Genomic DNA, 15,187 nt, shown 5'->3' on the forward strand with positions numbered 1-15,187 from the left:
AAACTGGTCAAAAGATCCAGCCACAGGTGGGTTTCGAATTGATTCCAATTTCTAGTTAGACTTTGTGGCCCCCAAGGAGGATAAAGCAATTGAGGCATCCTGATCCACTCCTGCTTTGCTGCATGGGTCTGGAGAACAAACAAGCCCTGGGGAGAAGAGCCCCTCGCTCTTGATGACAGCCCTGGGGAGCTGGGTGGGGATGCCATCCGATGGATGACTGGAGACGAAGGGCGGGTCTGTAGATGACCCTGACCCCTCCACCAAGGGTGGGCTCCTGGCAAGAGACCCTCACCCGCTCATTTGTGTAATGCCTCACCAGCTGGTGCAGGGTGAGAGGAGGCAGTGCAGGACCTGGCAAGAAGTTGAGCTCATTAAATATTGGCCACCATTGCTGTTATCCTGCCTGGTGATCCCAGGGGCCCAGCCTGAGTTTCTTCTCGACAGCATCTGCGTCCGGGGGCATCGTCCAGGTGGAGCCATTAACACTGTAAGGGCCACATCTGTGCCCCAGGGGGAATGCAGGGTTCAAGATGGTGACCTGCTCCCTGGACCAGGGCAGGGGCCTGTAGTGGGTTGAATGGCAGCTGCCCAAAAGATGTGTCCCCCTGGAACCTGTGAATGTGACCTTGTTTAAAGAAAAGGTCTCTGCAGATGTAATTAAGTGAAGGATCTCCAGATGAGGGCATCTGAGTTAAGAGACAGACGAGAAGGAGACACAGGGAGAAGCCACACGAAGAAGGAGGCAGAGACGGGGGTGATGCAGCCACAAACCCAGAAATGCCTGGAGCTCCCAGAAGTTGGAAGAGGCAGAAAGGATCCTCCACTAGGGCCTTCAGAGGGAGCACGGCTCTGCCAACACCTTGATTTTGGATTTCTGGCCTCCTGTACTGTGAGAGTTAATTTCTATTGTCTTAAGCCGCCCAATTGGTGGTCATTTGTTGCAGCCCCGGGACACTAAAGCAGGGTGCTGTCCTCTCTGTCCAGCACACCCAGGAAAAGAGTACCCTTTCCTTTGCTTAGGGGTCTGGTGGTTGTTCTCAAGTCAATGGAGGCAAAGTGGGGTGAGGAGGGACACCATGGGCGGAATTTAACCTGCTGACCACTTTGTGGCTCCTGGACCAGCCCCAGTAGGGCAGTGTGTGGAACCCCTCTTCCCAGAGCAGGGTAACCTCACAGGGGCAGGCAGAGAAGGTATTGCTGGCCCAGTGCAGGAGCTGAGTCCCAGGGTCCCCGGTCGGAGCCAGCTGGAGCCAGGGCCTCGACACTGCAGTAACCAGAGCAATTCATTCCATGTCTCCCTCTGGCCCAACCCTCCCCAACCCGTGACAATTAGGACACAGGCCTCCAGTCTGTCCTGGCGTCCTCCTCATCATGCTCAACCCCAGCCCGATCTTCCCACTCCAGGGAGACTCACATTCCCGAGTTCCTAAGTGTGCCTGCCTTCCACCCACCACAGGGCCTTTGCACTGCTATTCCCTTCCCCCAGATCACTCTCCTCCCACCTGATCCCTTTATCCAGCTAAGCCTTATTCCCTTTTCAGAGGCCTCAGGACAGCAGTCTAGGACCTCCTCCTTGAACCAGTGTCCCTTGTCACAACTCTCCCATCACCACCCAGCATTCTTCTTTGGGGAGGCCATCCAGTACCCCTCCCCAGCATCCCTTGTCACAAGCTGTCCCAGTACAGTACCTGGCATACAGCAGGATCCCGTGTTTGCGAGTGGCTGTGTGAGGAACCCCCAGTCTCGGATGTTGCTGGCTCTGGGCCCCACCTGCATCACACTGGGCCTCACAATGCCCAGCAAAGGCAAGGCACGGGTCAGGGGTGCCCAGGAAGGCCTGATGCTCCTCACCTGCCAGCTCCTTCTCTGTGTCGGTCAGAGGCCGCGCCCTGTCCTTGCTGTTCATTCGGCCCTTGTACAGGATCCCGTCCACTCCCAGGATGTCCACCTCGGCCTGTTGGGCAGCCCGGGGCCCCGGGTAAGGGAGTGTTCACAGAGACAGCAGGGCCTGGCTTACCCCAGGGTTGCCCACCGCCAGGGGCTGCAGCCTGACTCATGGAATCATAGTCCAACAACTCAGGGTCCCTGTAGGGGTAGATTGTCGACAAGTTACATGATTTGAAATCAAGGTTGGCATCATTTCCGGGGCCATCACCCCAGTCCTGCTGGGAGCCCAGCGAGTCCAGGCTCCCCTCCAGGGCTGCAAGGTTCTGGAGCTTCTGCAGCTGCTGCTGTTCCCCGGGGCAGGGCAGGGGGGTCAGCAGCCACTTGGAGACCCCTCCGCCCCAGAGGAGCCTCAAGTTGGGTCCGAGGCCCTGGCCAGTAGCAAGGGAAGACTGGAATTTCTTCCAGCTTCAGCTTGGGTAATGCAGCCGGGCAGGCCTGGGGCCTGGTGTGTGGATACAGACAGGCACCGTCGGGGCAGAGGGCAATTGAGACCCATGTTCTCCCAGACCTGGAGCCCTGGTCTGGCTTGCCAAATGCAGGCTCTTAACCTCTTTCTTTTTTTTTTTTTGGCCGCACTGTGTGGCATGTGGGATCTTAGTTCCCTGACCAGGGATCAAACCGGCGCCCCCTGCAGTGGAAGCGCAGAGTCTTAACCACTGGACCGCCAGGGAAGTCCCTCTTAACCTCTCATCCCAAGAGGGAGTCAGGCGAGTGAGGGTGGGGGCACCGGGCACAGGCCCCCATGTCCCTCCCCTTCATGTGGCTGTGGCTGCTATTCAGCCATCACTCCCCACCTGGCCAGACGTACCCTCGGGCCTGGGGGCCTGGGAGTCAGAAGCACCCATGAAGCTGTGGGGTGTCCGGGGATGAGGGGCAGGGCTGGGGCCCAGGGAGCTAGCCGTGGGCAGAGGAAACCTGCAGGTTTAGGTGCCAGAGCCCGCCACTCACTAACTGTGAGACCTCAGGTGGGTTGCTCAAGCTCTTTGAGCCTCGGTTTCAACTGTGAAATGGGATGATAGCAGAATGACCTCAGAGATAATGTGTAAGGATTCAACGAGGTCAGGTCTGTCACAGAGGTTGGCACAGTGCCTGCCCGGCCGCAGCAAGCCCCACAGAGGACCCAGGGTCATGAGTCACTTCTTCCAGCGGGAAGCAGGCCCATCAACCCTAGCTCACAGGGGGGTGTGAGCTTTAAATGGGGGGTGTGAGCTCCCTCCCTTAACAGTTCTTGGCCCATGACAGATGCCCAATAACCTGTCCGTTCCTCTCCCCATGAGCACCTCACGTGCCCGTCTGCAGCCCCACCACCCAGGACGGCTACCCTGCAGACGGCTACAGTGCCCCAGGCAGCTTTTGCATCTTGGAACTGGAGTTTGCGTCTCTGTTGGCGCCTGGACCCCCACCTGCTCACCTCACCTGTTGCCGCTGCAGGTACTCGTAGCTGTTGGCGCTGGCCGGCCGCAGCCGCGACAGCAGGTGGGCACTGTGGATGGTGATGAGTTGCCTGTGGAGGACAAGAGCTAAGTGGGAGGCGCACGTGGCCAGCAGAGGGCCCAGCTTCCACCTCTTCCAGGAAGCTCGCCCTCAAACACAGCCTTCCCTCTAGAAAGATCCACAGCATGGGGCCACCACCCTCTTCATAAATCATAAAGAACAGCTGTTCTGATAATAAAAGGAAAACCCCCGAACAGGTGAGTCCTAGAAGTGGGATGCAGGTTGGAGGTTGGCAGGGGTGGGTGGAGGGGGATGGGGAATGATTGCTTATGGGCACGGGGTTTCCTTCCGGTGGGTGGAAAGGTTCTGGCAGTAGATTGTCCGAGGTGGTGGCGGCACAATATTGTCAATGTACTAAATGCCCCTGAACTGTTAACTTTAAAATGGTTAATTTATATTATGTGTATCTGACCTCAGTACAAGAAATAAAAATAGTAAAAACATCAGCCTTCTGAGGAGCTGGAACTGTTCTACTTCTTGATCTGAGTGGTGGTTACCAAGGTGTGTACACATGTTAAAACCCATCAAGTTGTAAAACAAACGTTTACATACTTTACTGTATGCATGTTAAGCCTCAATAAAAATTTAAAGTCATGCATATTGTCAGCATTTTAGAAAGTATAGAAAAACACAAAGAAATCACTGTAACCACTGTAATCAAATATTTTGATATGTGTCCTTCCAGTATTTTTCCATGTTTTTTTTTTTTTAACAAAAATAGGATCGTAACACACATCCTACTTGTTTTTCTCATTTAAGTTACTGCAAACGTTTTTCCAGGTCATTAAACATTCTTTTGTGACTGTGCCATCCAATATGGCAGCCACTGGCCACATGTGGCTATTTAAATTAACTAAATTTATTTTAAATTTTAATTAATTTATTTATTTATTTTTGGCCACGCCGTGTGGCATGTGGGATCTTAGTTCCCCAACCAGGAATAGAACCCGTGCCCCCTGCAGTGGAAGCACACAGTACTAACCAATGGACCACCAGGGAATTCCCCATATTAACTAAATTTAAATAAAACTAAAAATTCAGTTTCTCTATCTCATTAGCCATCTTTCAAGTGCTCCACAGTCAAATGTGGCCAGTGGCTACTTCACTGGACAGCACAGCTATGGAACATACCCCCCCACATCTCAGAAGGTTCTACGTAAGGCCTTCCTCTACGACTTGCCTTACTGGCTGATGTGAACGTACCGTGACTCACTCACCACTTCAGGTTGTTTCCTTTCCTCTTTTTTTGAAAAAAAAAATATGGGGCAGGCAGGGATAAATTAGGAGTTTGGGATTAACATATACACACCACTATATATAAAACAGATAACCAACAAGGACCTACTGTATAGCACAGGGAACTCTACTCAATAACTTGTAATAACCTATAAGGGAAAATAATCTGAAAAAGTGTGTGTGTGTGTGTGTGTGTGTGTGTGTGTGTGTATATATATATATATCTATATATCTATATCTATCTCTGAATCACCTTGCTGTACACCTGAAACTAACACAACATTGTAAATCAACTACACTTCAATAAAAATATTATAAATAATGCTGCGATTTTGAAAGAAAAATTCTGGCTGTATCTCCCAACATGGCCAGGTGTGGGGTGGTGAGCTTCACGGGTCACCAGGAACAGCCTAGCAGCGCAGAGGCCATGGGCACTGCAAGATCCTAGGTGTGTCCACACAGTGGGATATTATTCAGCCATAAAATGGAATGAATCACTGACACAGGCTACAATGCAAATGAACCTTGAAAACATCATGCTCAGTGAAAGAAGCCAGACACACAAGGCCACATACTGTATGATTCCATTTATACAAAACGTCTAGAACAGGCCGATCCGTAGAGAGAGTGAGTAGATTGGTGGTTATCAGGGGCTGGGGGAGGGGAATGGGAGTAAGTGCTGACGGGTCAGCATTTCCTGGGGGAGATGGAAATATTTTTGAATTAGAGGTGAATGTGCACTAAATCCCACTGAACTGTTCACTTTAAAATGGTTGATTTTATAAGTGAATTTCACCTTGATAAATAAACAAAAGTATTAGACTATAAAAATATGTGCAAGGAAGTCCCACAAAGTTCAGCTTTTCCCCAGAGTTTCCTTTCATCCTTTTCCTCTTGGAGTTGACCCTGCCCCTGGACACAGCGGGCACCAGACAGGGCTGGTGAAGGGAGGGATGCTAGCACCTTGCCCAGGTCGGAGGCTAATGAAATGATGTGTATAGAACGGTGTACACGGATGTACACGTCACAGATGATCCCCGGCGGTACTCACGGGCAGGTCATCATGTTCACGGGCCGGTGGCCGGAGATAGATTTCACCCGCTCAAACAGTTTCCTGGAAGACACCCAGCTCCGTCAGCTGCTGCGCCAAACCAGGCCCTACGAGGCCACGCCTGTCCCAGGCAGTGCTTGCGGCGGAAGCTGCAGGTCCATCTGTGCCTCAGGGCCAGGGCTTCCCCCACATCTTACTCCCACTGGCCCAGCCCCTGCGCTCAGCTCAGCTCTACTGGCCCCTGCTGACTCCCATGTGCGGCCACTTGGGGCAGCAGCAGGCGTAAAAGTGTGTTTAGTTTCTCTCCTTGCCCCAAACACAAAGGAGGTCTTTAAAACCAGGGAAAGCTACTCTTCACAGTGGACATTTGGGAGCATGAGGGGTGATCTGAAGACAGGAGCACCCCCAGGAACATCAAGTCCCTCTGCCTGGGGCTCAGTCTGGAGCGGGTGGGGGCCTGGCTCTAGTCCCAGATCTGCCCAGGCTCCCTCTGGGGAGCCCCTTCCCTCTCTGAGCCTAGGTTTCTTCACATGAGCACCTGGAGCCCCCTCTGCACTCAAGGGCAGGCCTGCCCACCTCTGAGCCCCTGGGTGCTCGCAGCCCCATCGCCCAACCCAGCAGCTGGGAAGCCCCGCCCCCTCTCTCTGGGTCCACAGGTCTGAAATCCTTCCTCCCAGAGTTCAGAATCCACTGGGATACCCCTCTTGTTTCCTCTCTGGAAAGAGAGACTCCTAGCCTCTGGGAGCTGCACCCCAATCCGGGAGAGGCTCACTTCCTAAAGCCGGCAGCACTGTTGGGGTCAAACCAGAAGCCTTCAATCAGCAGCTTCCTGACTACTTTCCAGACCTCATCCATGTCTTTCTTCAGATCGTCCAAATCACTGGGAACCAGCTGTGAACAGCCAAAGAAAAGAGACTTTAGTCAATTAATTCACACTCTGCCTTGCTCCAGAAAAGGATTTGCAGCAACTTGCAAAGTTATGTAGAGTGTAACAAGATTAATCAAGAAAAGTGAAGTAGTGAAGGAAAGGGAAAATGACAACGCTTGGGTTAAGGCTCAGACCCGTAATGCATGCTTTTCCTGGAGGGGAGCTGCAAAGTGAGCTTCCCGGCAGCCAAGGCAAGGAAACACTGTCAGTTACTGCCTCCAAAAGACAAACCAACCCCACTGCTATTCTGAGTGCAGGCCCGAGAAACATTCTCCTGATGGCTCCAAGACACCTGATCTTCACGCATTCAACACCTATTTAATGAGTGTGAAGTGTATATTCAATGGCTTTTAGTACATTCACAGAGCTGTGCAACTATCACCACAATAAGTTTTAAAATGTTTTCATCATCGCAAAAGAAATCTCATACCCCTTAGCAGTCACCTTTCTTTTCATCCCAAACCCCCAGGCGTAGGCAACCACTAATCTACTTTCTGTCTCTATGGATTTGCCTATTCTGGACACTCCAGATAAATGGAACCACACAATCTGTGTCCTTTTGTGTCTGGGTTCTTTCATTCAGCATCATGTTTTCAAGGTTCATCCATGTTATAGTGTGTAGCTGTACTTCATTCCTTTTTATGGCTGAATAATGTTCATTATATGTATATACCACATTGTGTTTATCCGTTCATCTGTTGATGGACATTTGGGTTGTTTCCACCTTTTAGCTATTGTGGAAAATGCTGCTGTGAACATTGGTGTGCAAGTTTTTTTTGTGGGCTGTTTTCATTTCTCTTGGGTATATCTACCTAGGAGTGGGAGTGCTGGGTCGTATGGCGACTCTATGCCTAACTTTTAAGAAACTGCCAGACTCTTTTCCATGGCGGGAATTTTGAATTTTTAAAGTGTTCCTTCCAGTGCCCAGATTTTGGTCCCTAAACAGCATTCCCCCTAAAGGCACCAAGACTCCACAGAGAAATGGCTGATTCAGGTCTGAGGAAGGGAATGTAGAAGATGAGCCTGGAACATCTTGTCATAAGAAAGCAGGACAGCTATCCAAGACAGAGGGTCACGTCAAGGGGCTCAGGGGCCAGCTTGCAAGCCTAAGATGAGACCATGTGAGCGACAAAACAGTAACTTAACTGATTGAACAAAGTGAATATTTAAAAACTCATGATTCATAGTGACACCCACAAAAAAGAAAAAAAATAGAAACCCTCATTTGCCGCCATGTATCGGAGGTGGCTACCGCACCAATATTTTACCCTGAAAACTGGTAATTAAAGGAAATAATTCACCATTATCTGTCTTTCCTGCAAGAACCCTATTTCAGGGTTATCAGCTCAAGTTGATGAGGGAAAGCTCTTCTTTACAGATTTATAGCTGATATAGAAGCAATGCTAGGATTAGAAAAATCACCATTTTGTAACCCTTAATGAAATAATGGGTTCAGGCAACAATCCTCAACTTAGGAGGAAACTATCAATACCAGGAGAATGGCCAACGAGGCAATGGCCATTCCCAGAGTGACAGAGTTACCCCCAAATTACTTGCTGCTTATAAGGGGAGAATATACGTTTACACTGGTGGTATCAGCTGGGCTAGCACCGCTGGGCCCTGACGAATCTTCACTCCGGAAGGGACCACCTGCCAGCATCGACTTACCTGCTAATCAAACACTACAGGAAGCGCATGGCATACCAAGAAGATTCTTTTCCCCAACATTCTAAACTTAAAAAAACTCAAAAACTTAAAAAAAAATTATTTATTTTTGGCTGCGTTGGGTCTTAGTTGCAGCATGAGGGATCTTTCGTTGCAGGGCACGGGCTCTTCGTTGTGGCATGCGGACTTCTCTGTAGTTGTGGCATATGGGCTCCAGAGCACACGGGCTCTGTAGCTGTGGCACGTGAGCTCTCTAGTTGTGGCATGCAGGCTCAGTATTTGTGGCACACAGGTTTAGTTGCCCCGCGGCATGTGGGACCTTAGTTCCCAGACCAGGGATTGAACCCGCGTCCCCTGCATTGGAAGGCGGATTCTTAACCAGTGGACCACCAGGGAAGTCCCTCAAAAACTTTTTTTTTAATTAATTTATTTTATTTATCTATTTTTTGCTGCATTGGGTCTTCGTTGCTGCGCACGGGCTTTCTCTAGTTGTGGCAAGCGGGGGCTACTCTTCGTTGCGGTGCGCGGGCTTCTCATTGCAGTGGCTTCTCTTGTTGTGGAGCACGGGCTCTAGCCACGCAGGCTTCAGTAGCTGTGGCTCGCGGGCTCTAGAGCGCAGGCTCAGTAGTTGTGGCACACGGGCTTAGTGGCTCCGCAGCACATGGGATCTTCCTGGACCAGGGATCAAACCCGTGTCCCCTGCATTGGCAGGTGGATTCTTAACTACTGCGCCACCAGGGAAGCCCCCCCTCAAAAACTTTTAAACCTACAGAAAAGTTGCAAGAATAGTCCAAAGGACACTCCTATATCCACTGAAATTCACCAATTTTTAACATTTTGTCATGTTTTCTTTTTCTATACATATGTATGTGTGTTTTTGTTTTTTTCTGAGCCATTTGAGAGTTAATTGCAGACATCACTATATATCACCCCCACAAAAACTTAAACACAGAATTACCATACGACCCAGCAATTCCACTCCTGGGTAACTACCCAAAGTAGCTGAAAACAGGTGTTCAAACAGAAATTTGTATGTGAATGCTCATAGCAGCATTATTCAAAAGGTGGAAATAACCCAAGTGTCCATCAACAGAGAACAAACAAACAAAATGTGGTCTATCCATTTGATGGAATATTATTCAGCCTAGAAAGAAATGAAGTTCTGGGACTTCCCTGGTGGTCCAGTGGTTAAGACTCTGCCTTCCAATGCAGGGGGCACAGGTTCAATCCCTGACTGGAGAACTAAGATCCCACACGCCATGCAGTGTGGCCAAAAAAATTAAAAAAAGAAAAGAAAAGAAAAGAAGTTCTGGTTCATGTTACAACATGAATAAACCTTGAAAACATGATGCTGAGTGCAAGAAGCCAGACACAAAAGGTCACATACTGTGATTCATTTATATGAAATGTCCAAAATCGGGTAATCCAGAGACAGAGAGTAGATTAGTGGTTGCCAGGGGCTGGGGGAGGGGGGAGTGAGGAGTGACTGCTTGATGGACCTGGGGTTTCCTTTGGGGGGATGGAAATGCTCTGGAACTAGATAGAAATGGTGCCCACACAACACTGTGAATGTAACAAATGCCACAGAATTAGTCACTTTATAATAGTTAATGGTTAATTTTATGTCATGTGAATTTTACCACAATTAAAATACAGAAAGAAAAGAAGAGCAATGAGGATAGGATCACTTCAACCAACAAACAACAAAAAAGCTTTCAATCAGGAAAAAAATTCAGACACATAGAGAGGAGAAAAGACTAGAATCATGAACCCTGATATACCCACCATGTAGATTTAATCATTATTAACATGTTGCTACATTTGCCTTTTTTTCTTTGTTTCTTTTCTTTTTTTTTTTCCATGCCATGCAGCTTGTGGGATCTTAGTTCCCCAACCAGGGATCGAACCCGTGCCCCCTGCAGTGGAAGCACAGACTCCTAACCACTGGACCGCCAGGGAATTGATGGAGTGTTTTTTTAAAAAGTTACAGAAATCATAACATTTCACTCAAATATTTTAGTTATTTACTTACATGCCTGCAATACCATTATCCCATCTAACATAATGAGCAGTCATTCTTGACGTTGATCTAATTCCCAGCCCATTTTCAGAGTTGGAGCAACTGAACCAGGAAACAAAGTAAGTCTCCTCGTGTGTTGCATTTGGTTGTTGTGCCCCTTGAGACTCTCTTAATCTAGAACAGTCTCTGTCCTACTTTTTTTCACCCTGCCATTGAATTATGGAAGAAAAACAGGTCAGTTGTTCTGTAGATAACTGAGTTACCCCGGCTGTAATCCTGCATTGATTTGTATGATTTCTATGACAAGTGTGTTCCATATCTGTTTTGCTTATCGTCATATCCTCGCTAACCAGCATCAGAGGTACCCAATAGGTGGATGATGAGTGAATAAATCCTCATTTTACAGATGAGAAAACTGAGGCTCGAAGAGGTTCTATAACTCAAGGCATACTGCCAATCATGGTGGGGCTGCAACTTGGACCCAGAGCTGCCTGATTCTAAACCCAAGCTCTTTTGTCCTCACCAGCCACCCCAGCTGCAGGAACCACACAACGCTGATATGGCTGGCCTGACTGTTCCTGTCTCTCTATTGGATGGTACACATTAAGGCTATGACTTCTTATCAACATTTCGCCAGGATCTGGCTCAATACAGGTGATCATTAAATGATGAATAAACGAATGACCAGCAGGACACCCCCTCTGCCCGCCATGTCCCTTTGCTTGCGTTATGGTGGTCAGCCTCCAAGATGCTCCACAACTATACCTCTTGGTATTCACACCCCCATATGGTCCCCTCTCGCACTGAACAGGGCTGACCTGTGTAACCAACAGGATACTACAGAAATGATGGAGTGTGACTTCTGTGGCTAAGTCATCAAAGATGTTGCAGCTTCTGTCTTGCTCTCTTGGACCATGTGCTCTGGGTGGCCCACTGGCTGCCATGTTGTGAAGCCAGTCAAGCAGCCCTAAGGAGGATCGTGTGATAAGGAAGTGAGGAGTCTTGCCCACAGCCATGTGAGGGCGCCATCTTGGAAGCAGCTCTTCTAGCTCTAGTCAAGCCTTCATATGACAGCAGCCCTGGATGACATCCTGACTACAGCCTCGTGGGAGACCCTGAGCTACTCAGCTAAGCTGTTCCCAAATTCTTAACCCTCAGAAACTCTGAACGTTTGCTGTCTTAAGGGACTAAATTTCAGGGTAGTTTGTTACGCAGAAGGTGGTGACTAATACAGGGGTCCTCACCTTGGTGCGTAGGTCTTTGTCCAGCTGCTCCACAGTCTTCTTCCAGTCATCCTCATTGGCCATAACCCTGAAGAGCATGCCCTGAATCGTCTCATTCAGCTCCATCGCCACTGCGTCCAGGTCAGCCCGGCTTCCCTTGCCTGCCAGGGAGCGCCTGTCGGCTTTCTAGAGAGAGATGGGACTCAGGGAGGCAGGGCTGCTGGGGTGGGAGCAGGAAGAGGCTGGGGGAGATCAGACCACTTTGGTCAGTTTTTCTAGTTTGGGACCCTAGATACCCAGCCTTGGCTTAAATTCAACCTTGGGGTCTCTGTTGGCTCAAACACAACCATTAGATTGAAGCAAAGGTTTTCTGTGATGGAGAAGTTGGGGCATGGTTTTTAAATTCACATAAATTGTCACAAACTCTAATTCAAAAAGATACATGCACTCTATGTTCATAGCAGCACTACTCACAATAGCCAAGACATGGAAACAACCTAAATGTCCATCAACAGATGAATGGATAAAGAAGATGTGGTACATATATACAATGGAATATTACTCAGCATTAAAAAGAACAAAATAATGCCATTTGCAGCAACATGGATGCAACTAGAGATTATCATACTAAGTGAAGCCAGAAAGAGAAAGACAAATACCATATGATATCATTTATATGTGAAATCTAAAATATGACACAAATGAACCTATATATGAAACAGAAACAGAATCATGGACATAGAGAACAGACTAGTGGTTGCGAAGGGGGAGGGGGTTGGGGGACGGATGGAATGGGTTGTAACTATTATATATAGGATGGATAAACAAGAAGGTCCTACTGTATAGCACAGAGAACTATATTCAATATCCTATGATAAACTATAATGGGAAACAATGTTAAAAAAGAATGTATACGTATATGTATAACTGAATCACTTTGCTGTACAACAGTAATTAACATAACATTGTAAATCGACTATACTTCAATTTTAAAAAATTGTCACTAATCCTGAGTTAACTGAAAATAGGACTTGATGGAACAACTTTTGAGAACTTCCCCCAAACTTTCTACATGATAAAGGTGGAAGGAGACTCCGGAAGTCTGCCTGCCTTTGTCTTGGCTGGATGATTCCATTATCCTGGTGGGAAAGCTGGGCTCAGGATAGGGGAGGGGGTAGGGAGAGGAATCTCTGCTCACTCACCTCTTTCAGCTCCTGCTCCATCACACTGTTGTCTGCCTTGTACATTTCTAGGTTTTTAATCTGAGAATGGACAACCTAAGAACAGAAGCAGAGGGCATGTCAGCTATCCTCGGAAGTCCTGAGGATAGCCTCTACCTCCCACATCCACCCTAGGAAGGGACAATGGGGCCAGGTGGACAGCAGGCGGGTGGCACATTGGAAGGCTTGGGCTCCAGGTGCCCAGATCAGAAGGGAAGGAACGTGGGACTTGGCACAAGAAGTCCCCTTGGAGGTGGCCTCACAGAACTACAGGTGGCTACACAGGAAAGGAAGGAAGACCTGAGGAAGGAAAGCATAAACAAACGCTGATGCTTTGGGTCCCTAGATGTTTAAGACAAGTGCATCTCTTCTGATCTGTAATGGGATCCCCGTGAGAATGAGAGTCAATTCATCCACCAAGCACTTATATGCCACACATGCTGTGCCCCAGGGTCAGGGGAAAACCTTATTTCCCATCCCCATGACTCCATGAAAAAACAACTCCCTGCATTAATTCTGCCCTCTCTCCACTTATTGGGCCCTCCCTATGACAGCAGCAGCCAGCTAACCTGCTTGGGAAGAGCCTCACATCCAATGGGCCATGTCCCCAGAGGGTAGGGTCACTCCTCCTCCAAAGCTGGCAGCAGGCTTCTACTTCTCCCTACATATCTGGTCTCCTTTTTACCCTCAGAAACAGAACCCCCAACATTTAGCTGGCATCTGGCAGACCAGAATCATGACTATATTTCGCAGCCTCCCATATAGCTTGATGTGACCACTGAGGTGTAAATGGAAGTGGGTCAGTGTCCTCTTCACTGCTGGCTTGGAAGCAGAGTTAATGACTGGAGTGCCAGCAGCTGTCTTGGACCATGTGGTGACCTTGTGAATGGAAGTGACACACCATGGAGTTCAATACCAGCTCTGAGTTTCTTGAATGTAAAAGAGAGATACACTTACGCCTTAAGTCAGTTATTTGGGAGTTTTATGTTATTCAAAGATGAACCTAATTATTTTTTTTAAATATTTATTTATTTATTTTGGCTGCACAGGGTCTCAGTTGCGGCATGCGGACTTCTTAGTTGCAGCATGCATGCAGGATCTAGTTCCCTGACCAGGGATCGAACCCAGTTCCCCTGCATTGGGAGCGTGGAGTCTTTACCCACTGGACCACCACGGAGGTCCCAAGATGAACCTAATTCTAATTAATGCAAAGCTTCTTCACATCCACCTTGCCCCAGATGGGTCTCAAGGTCTAGGATGGATGGCGGAGGTAATGGAAGGGAGATCCTGCTTCAGCCTCGTGTCAGGCTGCTTCCTCCAACACCACATTAGCAGGGAGCTGACCTTTTGGAGTCATCAGGCCCAACATTAACACTTAGATCCCCACTTGGCTCTTCCTAGTTAAAATCTAGAAATAAAGAGGAGCCAGGAGCCTCTAACTTCCACTGCCACAGTAACCTGCGTACTGGGTTGACTAATGTCCTCCCCAGAATTCATGCCGGCCCAGAACCTGTGGACATGGTCTTATTTGGAAATAGATCTTTGCAGATGTAATTAGTTAAGATGAGGTCATACTGGATTAGGGCAGCCCACATGGATGAGGAGGCCACGTGAAGACACAGATATACACACAGAGAAGAAGGCCACGTGACAACGGAGGCAGAGATTGGAGTGATGCGTCTATAAGCCAAGGAACACCTGGAGCCACCAGAAGCTGGGAGAGGCCAGGAAGGATCCTCCCCTAGAGGCTTCAGACAGAGCAAGGCCCTGCCAGCACCCTGATTTGGGGCTTTTAGACTCCAGAACTGTGAACGAGTACATGTCTTGTTTTAAGCCATCCAGTTTGCGGTCATCTGTGACAGCAGCCGCAGGAAACTGGTACACCCACTAAGTAGCAGAATCGGGATTGAAACCCAGGCCTATCCAACCACAATAGCAGGCTGCCTCCCAACTGGCTGGTTACTCTGCCTGAATCTGTTTACTCCTAGTTCAAGTGGCATTAATACCACTCCTGTCCCAAAGATGCTGAGGGGACTAGAAATGACACTTTCCTAGGAGAGTTGGCATTTGATACACATCAGCTGTCTTATCCGTCCCCTCCTGCACCAAGCCAGAGCCTTGGATATAATAGTTTGTTCCAAGAATGGCTTTGGAATGCAGCCTCTGGCTTATAAAAGACACCTGTCCACTTGCAAAGGGCAAATAATGTTTTCACATTATTTGGGTCAGTAAGAAAGAGTTCTATCCTCACTTATTTTCCTGCTGGGTTCTTAGTGGGAAACACTCCAAGAGGAGCACTCTAAGGTGATGGAAACATTTCCATCTTGATTGGGTGGTGCTGACATGGGTGTACCAAGAGGCAAAAATTAATCTAGCTCTTACACTTCAGGCCTGGGCATTTTA

The 15,187-nt window shown here is 48.5% G+C and overlaps 1 protein-coding gene across 1 annotated transcript in view; it reads right to left on the reverse strand.

The window, feature by feature from the left end:
- C15H16orf96 (chromosome 15 C16orf96 homolog) overlaps nucleotides 1-15,187 on the reverse strand; it is a 43,058-nt gene that overhangs the window by 8,997 nt on the left and 18,874 nt on the right. Inside the window, 7 exon segments of the mRNA XM_060285301.1 lie at nucleotides 1,852-1,954; nucleotides 2,049-2,231; nucleotides 3,355-3,451; nucleotides 5,729-5,791; nucleotides 6,501-6,619; nucleotides 11,586-11,750; nucleotides 12,767-12,841. Coding sequence (XP_060141284.1) covers nucleotides 1,852-1,954; nucleotides 2,049-2,231; nucleotides 3,355-3,451; nucleotides 5,729-5,791; nucleotides 6,501-6,619; nucleotides 11,586-11,750; nucleotides 12,767-12,841 — 805 coding nt within the window.

Source organism: Globicephala melas, chromosome 15, assembly GCF_963455315.2.
Source record: "Globicephala melas chromosome 15, mGloMel1.2, whole genome shotgun sequence".
Classification (NCBI taxonomy): domain Eukaryota; kingdom Metazoa; phylum Chordata; class Mammalia; order Artiodactyla; family Delphinidae; genus Globicephala; species Globicephala melas.